This window comes from Aquarana catesbeiana, linkage group LG12, assembly GCF_042186555.1.
Source record: "Aquarana catesbeiana isolate 2022-GZ linkage group LG12, ASM4218655v1, whole genome shotgun sequence".
Taxonomy (NCBI): Eukaryota; Metazoa; Chordata; class Amphibia; order Anura; family Ranidae; genus Aquarana; species Aquarana catesbeiana.
In genome coordinates, this window is record NC_133335.1 from 203,237,265 (window position 1) to 203,259,910 (window position 22,646).

Sequence of the window (22,646 nt, forward strand, 5' to 3'; positions counted from 1 at the left end):
AAAAAAAAAAAAAAAAACACTGACACCGTCCAATCCCCACCCCCCTCCCCCAAAAAGAAAGCATTGCAAAAAAAAAAATAACAAAAAAAATATAAATTGTAATAAATAAAACTGTAAAAAAATAAAAAATAAAAAACTGCTGACACAGTCAACGCATCATCAGTGCTGCATATTAATGTCACTGTTACATGACATTAAAAAAGTATTGGTAATCAGTATCGGCGAGTACTTGAAAAAAAAGTATCGGTACTTGTACTCGATCTTAAAAAAGTGGTATCGGTGCAACCCTAGTTGAAATTGTTACACCAGGGAAGATATTGGAGAACATTTCAGTTGTATTTCCCATGTACTGCAAGCAAGTGCACAGTCTCCAGTGCCCATGGCCCCAGGGATTCTAGAATTATCTCACAGTAAGCTGGACTGTAGTGGACCTTATAAAGGTCTAAACATCTGTTTGAAATACACATGGATAGACACACACACACACACACGTTCTCATGTTAATAAATCAGTTTTATTTATTTTGTTATATATTAATAAGACTTCTTCATATCTAAGTGACTGATGTAATATCACTGGGCAGTGGTCTCGTTAAAGTCACAATTTTCTACAAGCACTTTCCTAATGGAGCCTCTGTGGGAAGTACCTGTGGACACCTATTAAGGCCTTGCCTTAATATATAATTAGAGATGACAGTTCTGATTGTCACATTCAGAATCAACCATGGACCATTCCAATTACCCGATTTGTTTCTGAAGACTGCCCAAATGATCTCTTCTATGGTGGAATTAAATGTGGTCTCAAATGTGGATCTTCTCCCTACAGGGCCTCTCACAGAGGATAGCCGATGGCTGCAGAAAGGGAAGGAAGGGTGCTGGTGAGGTAAAAAGGACACAAACTTCCCTGACTGCAGAAAAAAGGCTCCTCCATCTTTACAGTAATCTTTGTAGCTCTTCTTTGGTCATCTTAGTCATCCTTGTCTTTGGCTCCGTGTTTCAGAATACGGGTGAACTCCACATAGTTGAAGTTGCCTTTTTTGTCAATCGGTGCTTCTCTGTACATCTCATCCACTTCCTCATCTGTAAAACGATCACCCATTGTGGTAAGGAGCTCACGTAAATGGTCCTCATGGATGAAACCTGAAAAAAAAAAAAGTGGTGACAAGGTTGAGCAGCTCAAGTGGTGAAAATCCTAAAAGAAGGACTGAGGTATAGAGTGTGCTTTGTTCTTAGCTCTTAAAGTGGTTGTAAACTCTCCCTGACAACTTTGTCCCATGTAAATCAGCATAAAAAAACATAATGAACACTGCTTGTAGATATCTCCTTACTTGCTTAGTATTGTTGTAATCCTTTTTGTTCTTTAGTATGACTTCACTGAGCACGCCCAGATCTCCCCTGATTTACAGCACACTTTGTGTGCTTATCTGTCTATTATAAGATCTTCCTACAGCACAACTCTGAAATCCCACAAGACTGCATAATCACTCAGAGCTTCATACTACACCCCATGTGACCATGTGACATCACATGCAGTGTAAACTTGGGCATCGCACAGGATAGCTGAAGCTGATAAGACTGACACAGGCAAACACTAGATAATAGGCACAAGTAAATACTATGGCTTGGTTAACAGTACAGGAAGTGCTCAATGTGCTCAACAGTACAGGAAGTGCTCAAAGTGCTAAATGTAATACACTCTACTGTGGACTCAGAAAACAATACTTAAGATGGCACTGCCTAACCCCTGGAAACAAGTTTTTTAAAGTTTCTTTAAACTGTAAGTAATATGCGATTTGGGCTGGATTACAGTGGCTATAGTTTGATAATTACTTATTATAATGGACTAAATGAAAAGCAGCATCAGAGTGGGAGAGTTTACTTCCTCTTTAAGCCAGCCATAGACTGTTCGAATCTCGGCCAGTTCAGCAGGGACCGCCGAGATTCGAACCATGTATGGGCAGGCTGAATGTACCCAAGTTGATCGATCAACTTGGGTACAACCAGACTGTCAGATTTTACATGCTATTATTGCTATTGGCCATTATAGCCGATAGCAGTAATCACTGTATTCTCATGGCGGGATGGATTCCCCCATCAAAACTGACTATGTTGATGGGGGAATCAAGCAATTTTTTTTCCGGTGGTTGCAGGAATGAAAATTGCTCTATGGCTGGCTTTAGATTGGCAAATGAGAAGAAAACCAGATGGATTAATTCCATGACCACCGCAGTATGAAAAATATATTTCTACTTTATTTACTTTGTTGTGCAGATGTTTAAGGGAAAATACACTTTTGGATTTATTTTCATTTCATTTTTTAAAGCCCATTTCTACCAAAATTTCTTACTTCATCATCACCCCCTCTCCTCAAAGAAGTACTTGCATTCTCCATGCTGCAGTGCTGTATCTGACATCCCCCCAAGTCCTGGCTGCCGCTTCTGTTCTTGGTTGAACCCAATGTAACACCCAGTGTCATTCAACTCTGATCTTTCTGCTCTATTCACTATCAGGTCCTTGAAAAGCTGACACTAGTGACATGATGGTGAATGTAAATCGAGATTTAGAAATACACTTCTTTTTTATTTTAGGTGTGTTTTTAGCATGTACATTTTCATAGCTCCCAACTGTCCCTGATTTTGAGGGACTGTCCCTGATTTGGAGCAAAGTCCCTCTGTCCCTCTTTCCCCCTCATTTGTCCCTCATTTTAGTCTGATCTATAAAGCTGTATATAAAATGCACTTTTTATCTTTCAAAAATCATTTCCCAGTGCTAAACCATTCATCCATATTCTAAATGGCTGCCTTAGTAAATATTAAAAGCCAATATAAAGGAATGGTAGTGGTAAAAAAGCACTTGTGGATTTAATTAACCTTTTTTTGGTTAATTCTCCTTTAAGGGGGTGTGGCAGGGGGCGTTTCCTATGCCTATCTACGTTTGTTAGTATGTGTCCCTCATTTCCATCTCAAAATGTTGGGAGGTATGCATTTTACAGGCATCATGCTACATTGTTTAAACCATTTCCAGGAAGTGTTCAAGTCAAACATTTACAACCAGCTTATGTTTTATGACTTTTCCACTCAAAAAACACAGAGTTAAAGTGAATCTCCACCCTATTTTTTTTTTTTTCAGACCAATCAAAACTTTGTTGCGGGTTATAACCATTTCAGATACTCACCTGCTCAGTGGATCCAGCGGTGACCTACAGAATCCGCTCAGAATTCTGCCCCAGCTTGTTCCCGCACCACCATCTCCTTATGTGACGTAATTGGGTGGCCCATCGGCTCGCCTGGTTTCAGCCGCTGGGACTCAAAATGATGCACTGCTAGGCCCCACCCTCTACTCTCTCTGGCCTCCTATCACAGCAAGGAAAGGCGGCAAGGCAGGGCACTGCCATTATAATGGGCGATCCAGATATCGATTGGGTGGAAGGAACTGCCCATTCATCAAAGGATTGCCATTTCCTAAATGTCTTACAGGACAATTTCATGGGTCAGTTGGTGAATGCACCAACAAGAGACAATGTATTACTAGACTTACTGATTACAAACAACACAGACATGATCACAGATGTGGAAATTCGGAGCAACTTAGGAAACAGTGATCACAGATCAATTACATTCAGTATATATTACAGAAATAAGAAGCACAAGGGTAATACAAGTACACTGAACTTCAAATGAGCCAACTTCCCTAAACTGTGCTTGTAATATTAAATGGGATAAAATATTAAACTAGCAAATTAATCAAGGAACTTATGATTCCATTTTTTTAAATTAAAATTGCAAAGCAATCGAAGACATGAAATGGTGGTTTCAATGGGCCTTGTGAATATGGAATCGAAATTACGTTAAACAAAGAATTTGGGTGAACATATCACAATCAGTGTCTGCTAGAGACCATCTAATCCAATTTAAAATCCTTTAGTGGATATATCTCATCGCCAATGGCTACATAGGATTTACCCCACAATTTCATCGGGATGATAGAAATGCGTGGCTGACCCGACTGACTTTGCCCACATATTTTGGCACAGTCCCTTGATTCAGACTTTCTGAGCCGAACTTTCACGTTTCATTTTCACGTTTACCACCATTTCAAACCCACTGAGTGTCGATATTTGTATATTGGGCCTGGTACACCCGTTGGCCTCTACTACATAGTTACAATGCAGGTGAGGTTGAAAAAAGACACAAGTCCATCAAGTCCAACTCCAACCTATGTGTGTGATTATATGTCAGTATTACATTGTATATTCCTGTATGTTGTGTTGGTTTAGGTGCTTATCATATATATATATGAAAAAAAATACCCTGCAGCCATGCACTATAACCCCAATACTGGGCACCAAAAGCAATAAAAATAACAAAATTCAGCACTGCATTTTGTTTTATATATATACAGTATTATATATATATATATATATATATATATATATATATATATATATATACATACATACATATATACACACACATACACAGTATCTCACAAAAGTGAGTATACCCCTCAAATTTTTGTAAATATTTTATTATATTTTTTCATGTGACAACACTGAAGAAATAACACTTTGCTACAATGTAAAGTAGTGAGTGTACAGCTTGTATAACAGTGTAAATTTGCTGTCCCCTCAAAATAATTCAACACACAGCCATTAATGTCTAAACCGCTGGCAACAAAAGTGAAAATGTCCAAATTAGGCCCAATGGCATGTGACTCGTTAGTGCTACAAGGTCTCAGGTGTGAATGGGGAGCAGGTGTGTTAAATTTGATATTATCGCTCTCAATCTCATACTGGTCACTGGAAGTTCAAAATGGCACCTCATGGCAAAGAACTCTCTGAGGATCTGAAAAAAAGAATTGCTGCTCTAGATAAATATTGGCCTGGGCTATAAGAAGATTGCCAAGACCCTGAAACTGAGCTGCAGCACGGTGGCCAAGACCATACAGCGGTTTAACAGGACAGGTTCCACTCAGAACAGGCCTCACCATGGTCGACCAAAGAAGTTGAGTGCACGTGCTCAGCGTCATATTCAGAGGTTGTCTTTGGGAAATAGACGTATGAGTGCTGCCAGCATTGCTGCAGAGGTTGAAGGGGTGGGGGGTCACCCTGTCAGTGCTCAGCCCATACGCTGCACACTGCATCAAATTTGTCTGCATGGCTGTCGTCCCAGAAGGAAGCCTCTTCTAAAGATGATGCACAAGAAAGCCCGCAAACAGTTTGCTGAAGACAAGCAGACTAAGGACATGGATTACTGGAACCATGTCTTGTGGTCTGATGAGACCAAGATAAACTTATTTGGTTCAGATGGTGTCAAGCGTGTGTGGCGGCAACCAGGTGAGGGGTACAAAGACAAGTGTGTCTTGCCTACAGTCAAGCATGGTGGTGGGAGATGGTCTGGGGCTGCATGAGTGCTGCTGGGGAGCTACAGTTCATTGAGGGAACCATGAATGCCAACATGTACTGTGACATACTGAAGCAGAGCATGATCCCCTCCCTTCAGAGACTGAGCCGCAGGGCAGTATTCCAACATAACGATCCCAAACACACCTCCAAGATGACCACTGCCTTACTAAAGAAGCTGAGGGTAATGGACTGACCAAGCATGTCTCCAGACCTAAACCCTATTGAGCATTTGTGGGGCATCCTCAAACGGAAGGTGGAGGAGCGCTAACAGGTGAAGGTGAAGGTCTCTAACATTTACCAGCTCTGTGATGTTGTCATGGAGGAGTGGAAGAGGACTCCAGTGGCAACCTGTGAAGCTCTGATGAACTCCATGCCAAAGAGGGTTAAGGCAGACACTTTGAGCCCAGTTTGGACATTTTCACTTAGGGGTGTACTCACTTTTGTTGCCAGCGGTTTAGACATTAATGGCTGTGTGTTGAGTTATTTTGAGGGGACAGCAAATTTACACTGGTATACAAGCTGTACACTCACTACTTTACATTGTAGCAAAGTGTAATTTCTTCAGTGTTGTCACATGAAAAGAAATAATAAAATATTTACAAAATGTGTTGTGAGATACTGTGTATATTTTTTTTTTTCTGATCAAAATAAAAAAAAACAAATCAAAATTGGGCATTTTATGCATAGTTTCAACTACACAATTGATCAAACTCTGGTGGTCGGTATGACTTCAATTCCCAGTGGACCTAAAGTAGTAGAGAAAGTAGTATTGCTCTGTTCTTTTTTACTTTGTTAGTTTTTGTATTATGACACATTTACTGTACCTGTTGCATCTTCATCAAAGCAGGCAAATGCGTTCCTGATGACATCTTCTGGGTCTGTACCATTAAGTTTCTCTCCAAACATGGTTAGGAACATTGTGAAATTTATAGGACCTGGAGCTTCACTCATCATCCCTTCCAAATACTCATCAGAGGGGTTTTTACCTAGAAAAAAAATCCAACAAATTCTTCAAGTAAAATGTGAACTCCAACTCCGTGACATTCTGTTTGGTGTATTAGAAACAATGGTATCTTTTTTTTTTTCTTTTTTTATCAAATAAACTACCCGTTTTCACCTTTTCATCCTTTGCTGATCTACTGCAGCCTGTGTGAAGCAGCTTTCTGTCCATGCGCACACTCCAGTATTAGGTACGTGACATTTCTCAGGGTGTGTTTCCTAATGGTGACAGCAGTACACTGTGCTTGCAATAATGTGTGTTGAAATGGCCAATTATCTTAACTTATTAAAGCTTACATGTGTTTTAAATGGATTAGATATAATTATATGTTTAAAAAAAGGACCACGGACAACGCTAAAAATGCAGGTAAAGTTGCAGTGTGCTACTAGCATTAACATAGAAGCAGGAAGCAAGCCCTTTCTGATTGGAGAGCTCTAGTTCTGCCTCAGCAGGGGGCATATTAGGCCTCAACAAAGAGACTACCGCTTCCAGAGATTAAAGTTGAGTTTCAGTCTAACAGTAACTATGCTTAAAAATATCCCCTTTCCCTCCCTGCTACTTATCCTTCTTAACCCATGTAAAAAAAAGAAGTGTATACTTACCTATTTTTAGTCTGCTCCAGTCTGGTCACAAGATACCTTAGCTCTGGCTCCCCTGTGTCAGTGAGTGGCGGCTGCAGGGGAGGGAAGGGAACCCCGTGCATGGCTGGGATATGGGAGCTTATGAGTGACATCACGATTCTGGAATTCCCAGGCATTTAAGCCCTCTCTCCTCTCCCCTGCAGTCACCGTTTACTGATGCATGGGATTACATGATGGAACTGAAAATAGGTAAGCACACATTTTTTTATTTTTTTCTTTCCCCAAACAGGTTAGGAGGACACTGACAACCATAGCAGGTATTATTACGGTCACTGACACAAATGCAGGGGTTTATAAAGCATCCACTAACATCAATCTGGGAGTTATTATTGTATCTAATGCCACCAATGCTGGGGGTTATTCCTGCATCTACTAAAACCAATGCTGGAGGTTATTATTGTGTCCAATTATTACTGTTGTGCCTGATAACAATGCTGGAGGCAATAATTGTGTCCACTGACACAAAGTCTGGGTGTTATTACTGAGTCCACTGATACCAATGCTGGGGGTTATTTTTGTGTCCACTGACACCAATGCTGGGGGTTATCATTGCATCCACTGACATCAATGCTGGGGGTTATTATTGAGTCTACTCACACCAATGCTGAGGTTTTCATTGTGTCCACTGATAACAATGCTGGGGGTCATTATTGCGGCCACTGACACCAACGCTGGGAGTTATTATTGCGTCCACTGGCACCAATGCTGGGGGTTATTATTGAGTCCACTGGCACCGATGCTGGGGGTTATTATTGAGTTCACTGACACCAATGCTGAGGTTTTTATTGTGCCCACTTATAACAAAGCTGGGGTTTCTTATTGTGTCCACTGACACCAATGATGGGGATTAATATTGTGTCTAGTCACACCAATGCTGAAGTTTTCATTGTGTCCACTAATACCAATACTGGGGGTTATTGTTGTGGGTTATTATTCTCTATTTGTTCTGTTTACACTTCCTGTTGTGTCTTTGGTACAGGAAGTGAAGGGACATCTCCCAATTGGGACACAGATGGCCAAAAACTAACCGTTACTCTATCCAAAATTGTAAAAAAAAAAGTTTTACCGTAAATTCCTGCAGTCTCTCCTGGCATGTTTTATCTCTGACCTTTCACCATTTTTGTTGCCAGTTTCTGGACTATAAACATCTTAGTGTAAGTGAGATCTCAAGAACTGGACACTATTTCCAAATGAGATCCAACTAAAGAGCTGTATAGGGGAATCGGGACCTCTTTCCTCCTGCATTCCCCAACATTGTACGCTGCCAGAGGATTTTTTCCTCTAAATGCATTTTGCTTTTGTTGGGATCTGATGCCCTCTACTGTTTGTATTTGTAAATGCCTGGGCTGCTGAAATATTATGTATGCACTTCCTGTGTGAGTTGCTGAGTTGAAAAACCCAAAAGGAGGAAGTCACATGACCTTATACACACAGGAGCTGCTATATATAATTAGGCAAGTATTCCTATGCTCTAATAGTTAACTGCAGCTGCCTGTAGATTCTGGAGTGTGTATCTAAATCCTTGTGACAGACAGAATATCTCTGCCCTATTGTTATTTTTTACATGCACAGTGCCAGATAGCTAGGTCAGTGCTCCAGTATGTGTGTAGCAGTCACTTTCCAGTATATTAATAAGAGAACCTGTTTATTGCAATAGTTTTTAAACGCAGCGCCTGTTTTTTTTGGTTATCCAGTTAACCCTGTCCCTTCTGGTCTGGTCTTCTGGCTAGTTTTAGTTTAGGGCTCAATAACCAGCATAGGCTAGAGCCAGGTTAGGCATTGGATGACCACTTCTGTTGGTTAGGGATCCAGGTGCATGACAGATTAGAAAATACTAAGGACTAAGATGCTGAGTAGATAGGTGACCGAGTTCCAGTGCCACACCACAGTTTCTGCTGGGAAAAAGCTGCATTCCAGGCTGGTTGGAAAACGAATGGAGGATCTACCCATCATCGTTAGTCTTGTCTTCAGGTATCAGAAACAAAGACGAACCCTGCATCATGATTATCTTCAGGGGTCCCTGCAACTGAACCCTTCTGCAACATTTATCTGGAGCAACTTTATTAATAACTATATATACCCGGGTATATGTGCACAATTCCACCAGGACTCCTATCAGGCCTTTTACTGATAATACCTGTTTGTACATTGGATGTATGTACTGTTATTAATCTCTTCCACTATAAAACTTGATTTTCATACTGGTGTGCATCTATATACTTATAGTTAATGTTATATGCTGGTTGCAGTAGTTCGGCTGCTCTCAATTACTTTGATTAGATTACTGGTTCAATTTCCAGGAAAGGAATTCTCTCTGTTCACAGAGGCATATCCTGGGTGAAGGCACTGGCAACTTTATTATCAATGTTTTGTTACACACAGGTTTAGCGCAATATCCTGTTTGGGGAAGGCCATTTCTCACACCCCCCCCCCCCCCAAAGAGGGCTACACTTTGAACACCTTTTATTATAGTTCACCTGTGATGTAAGTTATAAGATTTCAATGTAAGTTCAATTGGGCATCTTTATCTGTTAGATTTGTGCTGTTTTCATATACTGTACTACCTGTCACCTAGAATGTTCATATTTATTGCATGGCTAATCAAACTAAGTTACTGTACAGCTAGTATAATAAACTAGCTTAACAGTATGTATTAGCCCAGTTAAGACAAATACTTTGTGGAAATTCAGTCTGAATAAACAGCTTTACATACCCATGGAGGCCAGCATGTCATGGAGATCCTCCTTGTCAATAAAGCCATCTCGATTCTGGTCAATCATGTTGAAAGCTTCCTTGAACTCCTGGATTTGGGACTGATCAAACATAGCGAATACATTGGAAGTCGCCCTCTGGGGACGCTTCTTGGTAGTCTTCGCCTTGGTCTTTTTGCTGGACATGGTGGTGGGATGAAGGGAGCCTGTAAACCACATACATTCATGTCAAAAAAGGGTTTAGTGCTGATCTCGCCACCAGTTTTCATATGAACTCCATTTCTTTCAACAGAGAAGATGGTGGTTGAATATACTGCTACAAACTGTGTATTGGTCATATGCATGGATATGCATGTTTTTATCACACAAGCCCATATATTCATGCACCAAGCAGTCTTATCTCAAGAACAATAAAAGTCAAGGCAAATCCAATCTGAAATATTGAGTAAGTAAGTAACATCACCCTGGCATCTGAGGGTACCCAGGATTAATCACCCAACGTGGGTGAAGCTAGCCAACAATCATCTTACGTCTAGGTGTCCCTTGACAGTCTGTTACTCTAAATGTTGTTTTTGGGGTGTAAGTTTTATAATAATTGCAAAGTTTGTCATCAATAATAGATGATCCTTAGCTCACCTGGTCAAAAAAACAATGTCTAGGGGAACCATGTAAGTAAGGGCCATGTAACAGGAGCAAGCCTGTTTCTGGCACAATTCAACAGCAAGAAGATCAAAAAGAACCACTTTAGCTTCCCCTATGGCATTACTGCTTTTCTGGTTAGACCAAAAATACGTTGCTCTGTCCCTTCTCTCTTGCTAGTGAGTCAGATTCTGCATGCCAGCAATTGAGCGACACATATCATGGGAAGTGGTTCCACCTTGGGCAGTGTGTCACCAGCGGCAGAACAAAGCATGACAGTCTAACAAACCTTTGCAACTGATCCCCTCAGGGACCTGGGTTGGATTTTCCCAGATAAGCAGCAAACAGGTCTAAACACCAATCCACAAAATAATAAGCCATTAATGTTCGGGCTGCTGCCTATGGTCTTTATGTACCTTATTTCCGACAACTTACACATTTTTAATGAGCAAACCAATAAAGTAATCTAATAGATATCATATCTATATGTAAATTGACCAACATATTGTAAATATTTTTTTAAATGTTTACATGGGACAGCCACATGTGGTGGTCATTACATATGCTTCCCATTTAGCAGGCAGGAATGCCTCTCTTCAGAAAGAGGTCTGTTAATACACTTCCTTTAAAGGAAACCTGTCATGAAATATATTTATAGGCTTGTACCAAGGATTTGCTTCTCTGGTATGGTTACTTAAAAACAATGACATTGCTTACAGAATCAACAACAGCCTTATTGTGGCTGGGGTGAGAAGAAAGTGCAAAATCAGTTGAAAGTAGTCTACAGGGCCGTTTTTAAGCCAGGGCAAAAGGGGCAGCTGCCCTGGGCCCTGTCATTGTTGTGGGGCCCAAAGCAAGTGCCTCATACTTGCCAACTATCCTGGTTTAAATTCCCTCATCCCTCAAGGTTTTAGTCCTGTGCTGTGTCCCAATATCTCAGTGTGAAGTGCTGCTACTAATGCTGCCCAGCTCTGCCCTATTGTTGTGTACAGATGACTCACCTGCAGACCCTGTGTTTACATGTACATTACCAGCATTCATATGTAAATAGAGGTTGCATTCATATGCAAATAGTGGTGGCCGGCGGCATTGATATGTATATCATGCCCCCCTGAGGTCATATCCACAGTAATCAACAAGCAGAAATCATGTGCTGTAAACTCTAGCAACTAATCAGTGAGCCGTAATGTGTGCTGTAACCTCTAGCAACCAGTCAATGAGCAGTAAAGATACACTGTAACCTCTGGCAACCAATCGCAATAGCTGCCTGATCTGATTCAGTAAACTGATTTTGAGTCTAGCTGCTATTTATTGTATGTCTCAGAGCAGGTGGAGAGCGAAACTGCATGGGGGGTGCCCAAGAAAAGTTTTGCCCAGGGTCCAATCAATATTAAAGACAGCCCTGGTAGTCTATACATAGAACATTTTCTTAATGTAAAAGTGTAGTAATTGGGGTTAATGGGTATTCTTTATAAACAAAATTGGATAACACAAAAGCTTGATCACAACCACTTTAGCTTAAAGTGAAATATCCCCCAAAAGTGAAAGTTCTACGTTAGGTCCCCCCCCCCGCTCTGCAATATTGGGCATAACAATGTACCTAGTTTTAACAGACGATCCAAGTGGAAGTTTTCCCCCTCCCCTCAGAAGACTGCGGGACCATTCACAAAGCAAAGCATAGCTCGCACATGTACAGTGGACAGCTGACTGTGAAGCCAAAAGCAGCATAGCCGACTTCCCACAGTTATGTCCCGTACACACGATCGGACATTCCAACAACAAAATCCATGGATTTTTTCAGATGGATGTTGGCTCAAACTTGTCTTGCATACACATGGTCACACAAATCTTGTCGGAAATTCCGAACGTCAAGAACGCGGTGACGTACAACACGTACGACGAGCCGAGAAAAATGAAGTTCAATAGCAAGTGCGGCTCTTCTGCTTGATTCCAAGCATGCGTGGAACTTTGTGCATCAGAATTGTGTACACACGATCGGAATTTACGACAACAGATTTTGTTGTCGGAAAATTTGAGATCCAAATCTAAAATTTTGTGTGACGGAAATTCCGATGGAAAATGTCCGATGGAGCCTACACACAACAAGCTCCCATTTTCGTTAGAAAATCCGACCGTCTGTACGGGGCATTAGGTTGCCGGTGCCGGGAACCCAAAGGCTAGTGAAGAACTAGCCTGGATGAGGATGGCGTTGGAACCCATGGACAGGTAAGTGTCCTTTTTATTAAAAGTCAGCAGCTACAGGATTTGAAGCTGCTGACTTTTTTCTTTTTATCATTTTATGTTAGTAGTTTTTTTTTGTTAGTGAACCACAGCTTTAAGTATACTCTCTGTCTTGTATTAAAACCACCTAATGACCCTCCATTACTTTAGTCCTTTATGCCACCAGAACCCAGTCCCTGGCCACCACTGGACCAAGACAGGATTATCTGCCTTATAGATGCTTCCAGTTGTTTTCACCATGGTTTCCAGCACACACACCTTTAAAAAGGTATGCAGCCTGCAGGAAAAGACAGTGGCTGATATGTAAATAAAGCTGACCATACACTGGGCGAATTTAAGCTGGTTGTGATAAAATGGCTAAAATTCACTCAGTGAGTGGGCCAGTCAGCCCTGTTCCATTAGACAAAAGTCAAATGTCTGCATGGCTCTGGTAGAATTTTTGACCAAACAGTGGCTGCATCCAATCTGTTCAGGTATTAGAACAGCCACCGCCGGCGACAGTCACAATACATTAGGCCCAGGGGGGAATTCATCCATCTGCACTGTAAAGCATGGCTACACAGCCATGCTGAATCCCGCAGGCTCAACAATTTTTTATTCTTTATAGTCAGCTTAAGGGCATTAGATCAATACAGTATATCTCTACTGATCACCTATTGCTATTGCTGCCCACCCTAGGAGAATGCTAGCTGTCTGATAGGTTGAAGCTTTGGTTTCAATGTTTTTTGGGTATCTGGAACAAGAATAGAGATAAGGAATTCTTCCCTTTTTTTCTGACTTTCAATAACTATGCTTGTTCCATATCAGCAACTCAGATGTACTGAAACCAGACGCATCCATTTTCAATGAAAGGCAGCAGTGGTAGAACCCATGTTTTAGAATGTGTGTAGATAGCTCACTCTGTAAATTATTTTCGCAAGGCAAATGTTCATTAAGACTACAAATAAGGAGATAGAAGTATGTCTAAATCCATAAATTCTCATTTTGGATAGAGCAATGAATGGTTCAACAGCTGGTTTTTTTGGTCCAATTCTAGAGGAGATTTCCCTTCACATCTTGTCCTGTACATATATAACAGCGAGTGAGAGAAAGTCTCTTTGAAGTTATGTAAATTCCCTATTAGTCAGTTGTAACTGGAACAAGTGTCCCCATTGAAAGATTTCCCAGAACCGTGTTCTAGCGACGGCTCCAAATCTTGGCACTGCAATGCACATATATGACCCACCTGTACATTGTGGTGCATTGCATGGAAAAACCGGAGCAGGCACATTTTATCAAGTGCTAAGGAGAAATGGGGTGCCTAAAGAAAGCAAAATTAAATATTTATATAAAATGATTAGTCTAAAATTCAGATGAATCAGTGGGCACATGGCAATGTAATCAGATCACATGGTTTCTTTCAAAGAAAAAAAAAGCACCTTTTTCATTGATGTGAATAAACAAGCTCCCTCATATGCACTAAAGCCTATGGAGAGATCACATGGGGGGTTATTTACTAAAAGGAAAATCCAATTTTCCACTACAAGTGCAAACCACAAGTGCACTTGAAATTGAACTGAAAGTGCACTTGGAAGTGCAGTCGCTGTAGATCCGAGGGGGACATGCAAGGAAAATAAAAAAGCAGCATTTTAGCTTGTACATGATTGGATAATAAAATCAGCAGAGCTTCCCCTCATTTCAGATCTACCCCTCAGATTTACAGCGACTGCACTTTTCAGTGCAATTTCAAGTGCACTTTGGATTTGCCTTTCGTAACTAACCCCCATGGTCTCGGTTTTCCTGAAGCTTTGTGGGTGTTTAAGGTCATTTGGGACTGCAGAAAGTACTTTTTTTTTTTTTCAAACAGCCAGGCCCTGTCTAGTTGTCATGCAACACACTCCTCTAAAAAAAAATACAACATGTTGTACATTTCTTTCAGTAAAGTTGTGTGAACAGAACTAATAGGATATAAGACAAATTACCTTGACTATGCGTTGGGACTGCAATGGACAAGGCTGCCCAGCGCAGCCCAATGCATATGATGTGAACAGACCCTTAAAGTTTATTCCTTATCAAATCCTTTATTAACCCTATTTAGCCTTTTCCCTTCCCACCTCGGCCATTTTTCCACCGTTTTAATAGTTATTTCTTTTCAGACTTTCTTCAAGTATGTTGGATTGCTATAAGAGTTGTTGGTAACAAAAGGAAATTCAGAAAGGGAAAGGGAATTTATTTGTAGCGGTCACTTTTTTGCTATTTTTTAACTAGTGTTATGTTATAGCTTAGTATCTGGCGCCATCTAGCGACCAAAATGGTGTATGGACTTTTATTTTTTCTTTTTGGTTAATGTGAGAAGTTGACAGGAAGTGTTATGTTTGTTTACATTAGACATTAACTTGACCCACCCACAATACCCATTAACTCCCATGAACATCAGGAGAACAGAACTGCATTGTGGGAAGACTATAAAAGGGCTCAGGGCGGCCATCTTAGGTCTCTTGGAAACGCATGGCCAGCCTGGGAGGATCTGTGTGAGGTCTCCAGCGCAGCGCGGCCTACCTCCACGGAAGAGCGATCCGAGTAGCAATACTGTGACACACCAGTGAGCTGGGCTGACGGCGAGGCAAGACTGGGAAGAGCCAGAGAAGCCTGTCGGAGCCATCTGAGAGTCCTGGAACGTCTTGTTGTGCGGAGCAGCGTAGCAGTGGCGGCCAGCCGGGTACAGGACCCTATACATCGGGGGGGAACTTTCTGACAACACTGACCTGGTTGGGTGAGAGGGCTGTTGCACAAAAGTTTCCTTGATGCACTTTTACACATTCATCTGTACAATACAGAGTTGCTGGGATCCATAGCCCCACAAGCAAAGTCAAAGGATTAGACTGAGCTAAAAATAGGCCCGGGCCTGTATCTCTTTGAGGACCTGGTACTGTGTCATTGGCCTCAGAGATAGTTGCAGTACTGCTGTACCATAACTTTGACTCAATATTGAGCTTGCTTTTATCGGGAGTCATAAACCATTGGATTACAAATTCACTTTATTCGTAGCTAGCAGAAGAAAGAAGAAAAGAAGGACTGTCTAATAAAACACAAGACTTTGTGTTTGATTGTCATATTAACCTCCTTGGCGGTATGATTATTTCGGATTTTTAGGTGCTGAAAGCGGTACAATTATTTTGCATGGAAATTTGGCGTTTTATATTGTAGGTCTGTAATTCTTAACAATAACACACTTAAATCTGTCCAAAGAGTCTAGTAGATATCCCGGGTATGATAAAGTTTGAAACACAAAAACATAAATTATAATATAATAAATAAAAATAAATAAAAAAAAATTAATAATAAAATAAATTTCCCCACGATTCACTATCGCTCAATTCTGCAAGTGTTCTAATTTGCTATCGCTGTTTTCTAGCTGGTCTAAAGCCACTTTTGATGTAAAGGGACACTTTTTGGTTGCTATGGACAATCTCCAGTTTCCAGGCAGAAAGAACAGTATACTGTATATAACATAAAACTGCATGCAGGGCATAGGACAAAGCACTGGGGACAAAAGGGATGTGAAATAATTTCATACAGTAATGTAATCTGTAAGATTACAGTACTGTGTGTGTTATGATTTTACACTTTTTTGAATTTGCCGCCAGGCTCCGCCCCCGTGCGTCGCGCCGCTCGCAGGGAACGGAGCCTGGCACGGAGAGGCTTCGGAGGAGGACGGAGCCCGCAGACACAGCGGGGGACATCGCAGGATCCCGGAGACAAGGTAAGTAAAGACACACCAGGATTCTGTGATGTAATCCCGAGTGTGGCTCGGGGTTACCGCTAATGGTCCTGAATTTTAACCCCGAGCCACACTCGGGAAAACCGCCAGGGAGGTTAAAGTTGGGCGGCACAGTGGTGCAGTGGTAGCACTCTCACCTAGCAGTAAGAAGGGTCACTGGTTCGAATCCCAACCACGACACTACCTGCTTGGAGTTTGCATGTTCTCCCTGTGCCTGCGTGGGTTTCCTCCGGGTACTCCGGTTTCCTCCCACACTCCAAAGACATGCTGGTAGGTTAATTGGATCCTGTCTAAATTGTCCCTAGTATGTATGAATGTGAGTTAGGGACCTTAGATTGTAAGCCCCTTGAGGGTAGGGACTGATGTGAATGTACAATGTATATGTAAAGTGCTGCGTAAATTGACGGCGCTATATAAGTACCTGAAATAAATAAAATAAATAAATAAAGTTACGGTGATATCAAGTAATGGGAGCTCCCTAAAGGTTGTGCTATACTTTATTGAATTAGCATTCAATCTCCTCTTAGTTACAAAGCGTGCAAAGGATGGGACAGTGCTCATAGTGAAATCAGTTCACTCTGCGATTTATCCCATTTCCATTGAGACATTACTAGCAAGCTAATTCAAACACTTTACATCTGTGTAATACTTTTGTAAGTTGAAATCTGTTGACTGTCACACTACGTTGGTCTGACAGTACAACTATTGTAGTGTTCTACTTTAAGGGTCGGTTCACACTGAGGCAGCACGACTGCCTCAGGCGACCCAGGACACGACTTGCAAAATGACTTCTGTATAGAAGTCAATGCAAGTCGCCCCTAAAGTAGTACAGGAACCTTTTTCTAAGTCGGAGCAACTTGCGTCGCTCCGATTAGAACGGTTCCATTGCACAGAACGGGACGCTACTTGTCAGGCGACTAGGTCGCCTGACAAGTCGTCCCAGTGTGAACCGAGACTAAAGCAAATATAGTAAACAAAGTTCTTATTTAAGTCATTTTGTGTGGGTGTTGTTTTCCTTTGCATTGTATTGGCCAAGTGGAGACTGGAGAGCACAAGGTAAAGACAAAAAGGTATATTACATTGCATATTGAGAAATTGTCTTTAGGGTTTTTACTGCACACTATATTATACCACAGCTGTGTCAGAGGGACTGAGAGAAATTAAAGGGGTAACAAAGCAGAGTACAGGCCCAATTAAAATACAGCAGCTCCTTCGGGGGTCAGTGCTACATATTACTTTGAGAAGAATCTCAAAGTAATAAAAGAACAAAAACGGAACCATCCTTCATAATCTTCCTTCACCCTAACCTTCCACTATCCTACACAGGGTGAAATTATCTGGTTCCCCCTATCAGCCCAGAATTTATAAAATGGAAATTCAATTTTTTTTTTTCTAATGGAATCTGCTCCCTCATTAGCACTACAAAATCTAGGTCTACAGTATGGAAGCAGAGAAAGAGTGACACCTCACTGGTTTGTCCCATGAGGGAGCAATGCCACAGTAGAAGATATGCTGGCTTAAAGTGGGACTTAATTTTTTGAATAAAGTCCTGCTATATCACTTCAGACTGGTCCCTTTTGCAGGCATAGCTATGTAAAACAATAAAAGTAAGTGCCTATACTGTTTCAAATCCAATAATACACCATCTCACCCTGTTCTGCACATGCTCAGTTACTCTCTAGTTTTAGGCACTGCCGAGTTTGTAGAGGCCGATCTGCTGGCCTTAAAGCTGAACTAAACCCTCCTATCCTTTACAGCCAAAAAAGCTGCTTCTGTTTGATCTGCAACTGCCATGGTGCTGCACATGTGATCAGTTATGACACCAGCCATTTGATGGTTTGACAGATTGGCTGAGGACACAAGCAAATGTGACAGTTAGCTATCCTGGCCTTCCATAACTGCTTTTTGAAACCGTTAAATTACTGAGTTTAGTTCCCCCTTATAATTTACTGCTGTTCAGGGGCTCTGGGCTTCAACAAAATGGCAGCCTCCAGAAAGAAGAAACGGGAGCAATGCCGGAGGCAATTTACAGCACACATTAATTTTGGTAGCATAATTATTAAAGTGTTTGTTACCAACCCCCCCCCCCCCCCCCCTCAAAAAAAAAAAATATATAAATCCTGGTCTCTTAAAGCAGATTACACAGCACAGTGCTTGTGCTGTGTAATCTGCCCCCTCTAAACTTAAAAAAAAAAAAAAAAACTCTGAACATTGCACTTCCTGTATCCCCTCCGCCCTGATCACCGCGGTCAAAGTGCATCCCTCCGTCATACGCTGCCTGCTCCCCCCCCCCCCCCCCCTCCTGCCTGTCATCTCCCTCTCGGTCTCTTTCCAGCCCCGCCCCTCCCCACTGCTATTATTCTAAAATAAAAACTAAAATTTGTGACTGCCAGCCCCTCTGTTAAAGGCTGGGATAGCACACCGTGTAAGTTGTTTTTAAAAACCAGTGTTGTAAATACCGAATTTCAGCTGTCTTCAGGCTGGTCACGTGACTCGCGGCCGCTTTACAGCTCCGATGGATGGCTTCTGCGGAGGAGACGAACGGCTATGCCAGCCTCTAATAGAGGGGCTGGCATAGTCTTTTATAAGTGCATTAACAAACACTTTAATGTGAAATGCATGCTCCTTGCTAAAGAACACTATTTTTTATCAATTTTTTATGGGTAAAGTTCTGCTTTAAGTGTGACATGAGCATTAACAAATCTTATTCCAGCTTTCAACCTCTACTGCAGATTTGAAAATTAATCTAATTGGTGGTTAAGGGTGACAGATCTTTTCCTTTGCTCCATTTTTATACTATAGAATAAGACATCTTAATAATTATTCTGACATTATAAAACAAAACGTCATCCTTATTTCAGATTTCTGTTCTCAGGTATGTTGAAAATGTTTTCTCCTGGCTTTGTAAAGACTGCCACACAACCTGAATTTCACCCAATTCATGCTGAATCGTCCAAAATTCAAGCTTTGGATGGCCATAATGTCATACCGGGCTCAGCAAAAATCGATTTGTTTACTAACTTTTCATTTAAAGTGATTGTAAAGTCTATTTTTTTTCCCTATAAAAAAAGCAAACACGTTATACTTACCTGCTCTGTGTAGTGGATTTGCACAGAGCAGCCCATATCCTCCTCTTCTTGGATTCCTCTTCTGTGATCCTGGCTCCTCCCTCCTGTTCAGTGCCCCCACAGCAAGCAGCTTACTATGGGGGCACCTGAGCCAAGTCACAGCTCCCTGTGTCCATTCAGACATGGAGCCCCTACCCAGTCCCACCCCCTCTCTCCCCTGATTAGCTAGCTGCTGTTTCTCAACCGATCTGGAAGGAGAATCTCGGTTGGCTGAGACTCTCGTGGACATCGCTGGACAGAGAGGGACCTCAGGTAAGTGTTAGGGGGGCTGCTGCACACAGAAGGCTTTTTATCTTAATGCATAGAATGCATTAAGATAAAAAAACCTTCTGCCTTTACAACCACTTTAAGGCCTCATGCACACTGGATGTTTTTACAGCTGCTGTTTTTGGCTTCAGATGTTTTTTTCTGCAGCCAATAAACTCCCCAGCATGTTATCCTATGTGTCCATGCACACATAGGCTGTTATCAGCAGTTTTTGGCAGGGGCGTTTTCTGGCTGGAAAAAAAACCCCCAGAACTAATGGGTTTTGAGAGGAGTTTTTCAGCTGTAAAAACGCTCTAACTCTGAAAAAAGCAGCTATTCAAAAATCTAAAACGCTACAGCCAAAAAAACGCGGAAAAACGCTACTGCAAAAACGCTGGAAAACATATTCTACAGCTACAGCTTTCTACAGCTAACGCTAGTGGCTTTTTTATTACGTCCAGTGTGCATGAGGCCTAAGGAGCTGGGTGGAAATTTGTCCACTGAACAGTGACTACATCCAATCATATGCAGTCATTGTTCAGGTATTCAGATAAACGCAGGTGAAGTGGCTGTTATGCAATAGCCGATGCAGGAGATTCCTCCATCCGTTAGTGAAATCTAAAGGTGTATTGTAGCTCTACTTTTTTTTTGGCCCGGGAGGCGAATGACACTCTACTCCTCAGTCTTAGTTCTTCCCTTCTGCCAAATAGCTAGGATCAACAGTTGTGACCAGGAACGCACATTAAGGCTTCTTTACACAATGCATCAGTTATTATAGGAAAATTAAGCTTGCAAACCCCCCCCCCCCCAACTGACAATATCTGCTTCATCTCATTATTAGAGTCAGTGGAAAAAGTTTTTTTTTTTTTTTTTTTTTGAGGGGTAGATATTTCTATCTGACTGGATGAATCACAGTCTTCAGAGGCTCTAACGTGATCCCAGCCATACTTGGAATCGGTTTATACTTCCACAGATTCTTCTAGTGACATTTAGAAGGCAAAACATCTGAGTGGAGGGAATTCTGCTTTACCTTTATGCCGCGTACACATGAGCGGACTTTCCAGCATACTTGGTCCGGCGTACCGTAGTCCGTCGGACAATTCGATCGTGTGTGGGCTCCAGCGGACTTTTTTTTCTCAAAAGTTTGACGGACTTAGATTTGAAACATGTTTCAAATCTGTCCGACGGACTTGAGTCTGGTCGAAAAGTCCGCTCGTCTGTATGCTAGTCCGACGGACAAAAACCGACGCTAGGGCAGCTATTGGCTACTGGCTATGAACTTCCTTGTTTTAGTCCAGTCGTACGTCATCACGTACGAATCCGTCGGACTTTGGTTGATCGTGTGTAGGCAAGTCCGTTTATTTGGAAAGTCCGTCATAAAGTCCGTCGAAAAGTCCGTCGGACAAAGTCTGCCGTAAAGTCCGGTCGTATGTACGCGGCATTACAAACACTGGGTACATTAAGCATAAGCATAAGAAAAATTGCATTGGCCCTTTTTACTGCTTTAAGGGTAACTCCACTTTTGTGGGGAAAAAACACAGGAAATAAGGAAAAAATAATATAGCGTATACAATTGCGGACAAAAGTCATATGGAAGTTGAATGTTATTAAAAATTACCTTTCCTTTTCAATCTGCAGCTCTGTAATTTTCTGTGAAATGCAATAGGACTACCTGGAGGTAGTGAATGTGTACAGAACATCCCACAGATATATCATTTCCTGCTTGTGTGATTGGCTCACTGATTTTCCCAGAAGTCTACACTAAGATACAAGTCAGATATCAGGCATCCCCTGCAACAATAATTTCATTTTTGGTGAGATATTCCCAGTAGGAAATCACAGTTAAAGGGATGCAGACCCTGCAGATTTCGTCATTAGTGCCCTGCAGGTGCACAGCTGATTGATAAATATGAAACCACTCCCATTAGACTCACTCAGCCCAGGGGCACAGAGGAACAAAAACAAAAAGGTAGGAATCTGCAACAAAGTTTGTTAAAATCATTTTAATGTACATAGATCACCCTGAGGGGAATGTTTTTTTCTCAACAAAAGTGGAGTCACTCTTTAACTACCAAGTCTCTTGAAAAACCATCATGTTGCGTGGCTACTTTCCATTGATGGGAATCTGGTTATCTTTATCTGCATAGTTGTTCATTTCCTGTTTGATCTCCACTCTGTGCCTTTGTATATTATTACACTTCAAGACAAGCAGATATCGCCCCAAGAATGGCAAGGTTGGAGATATCGTCCAATCTTTGCACAAGCTCGCTGAGTGCCAGGACCTGCCAGGGTCTTCTTCGATGATGAAAGTAGCAGATTTGCATAACTTACTTAGCTTTGGAGCAGAGAAAACTATTGGGATTGCTTGAAAAGTCACTTTCCAGAAAATCACCTTGGTAGACTGAAACTGACCAATAAAAGTGAGCAAAACTTGAAATCAGCAGCATCACTTGTAGCCATCAATTGATTCGTAGACATCCAACCATTTTTCAGAGACTCGGTGACTCCAATCTATGTCAGAAGCAAACCAGCCAACCATTTCAATAACTTGGTCAATCACTATTGATACCCCTGAGATAAGCAACACCAGGAGCTGTTTGTCCATTCCTCCCGCCTCCTTACATAAGCAAAAACATGAACACTCACACCAAGCATCCTTTTTTTTTTGTGCAACAAAAATGACTGAGGGCATCCAGATCACACCTGCAAGTCTGATGCCACTCATACAGAGCTCAAATTGCAACCAATTACTGTTTAATTGGCCACAATTTGAGCCATGGGTGGCCCTGTCTGCACCACTTGGCTCACCAAACTATGATTTGAAAAATGATAGAATCATGGCCACAAATTCTCAGCCAAATACTGACCACAGCCCCA

The 22,646-nt window shown here is 41.6% G+C and overlaps 1 protein-coding gene across 2 annotated transcripts in view; it reads right to left on the minus strand.

Annotated features, from left to right (window-relative positions):
• Positions 1-492: 492 nt before the first annotated feature.
• MYL9 (myosin light chain 9) overlaps positions 493-22,646 on the minus strand; it is a 54,137-nt gene continuing 31,983 nt past the window's right edge. For both annotated transcript variants that reach the window (XM_073606522.1, XM_073606521.1), the window contains exons 2-4: positions 9,758-9,961; positions 6,228-6,389; positions 493-1,139 (exon numbers count right to left, since the gene is read on the minus strand). In XM_073606522.1, the coding sequence (XP_073462623.1) occupies positions 967-1,139; positions 6,228-6,389; positions 9,758-9,941 (519 nt within the window). In that variant the 5' untranslated portion in view covers positions 9,942-9,961 and the 3' untranslated portion in view covers positions 493-966. The remainder of the gene's footprint in view (positions 1,140-6,227; positions 6,390-9,757; positions 9,962-22,646) is intronic.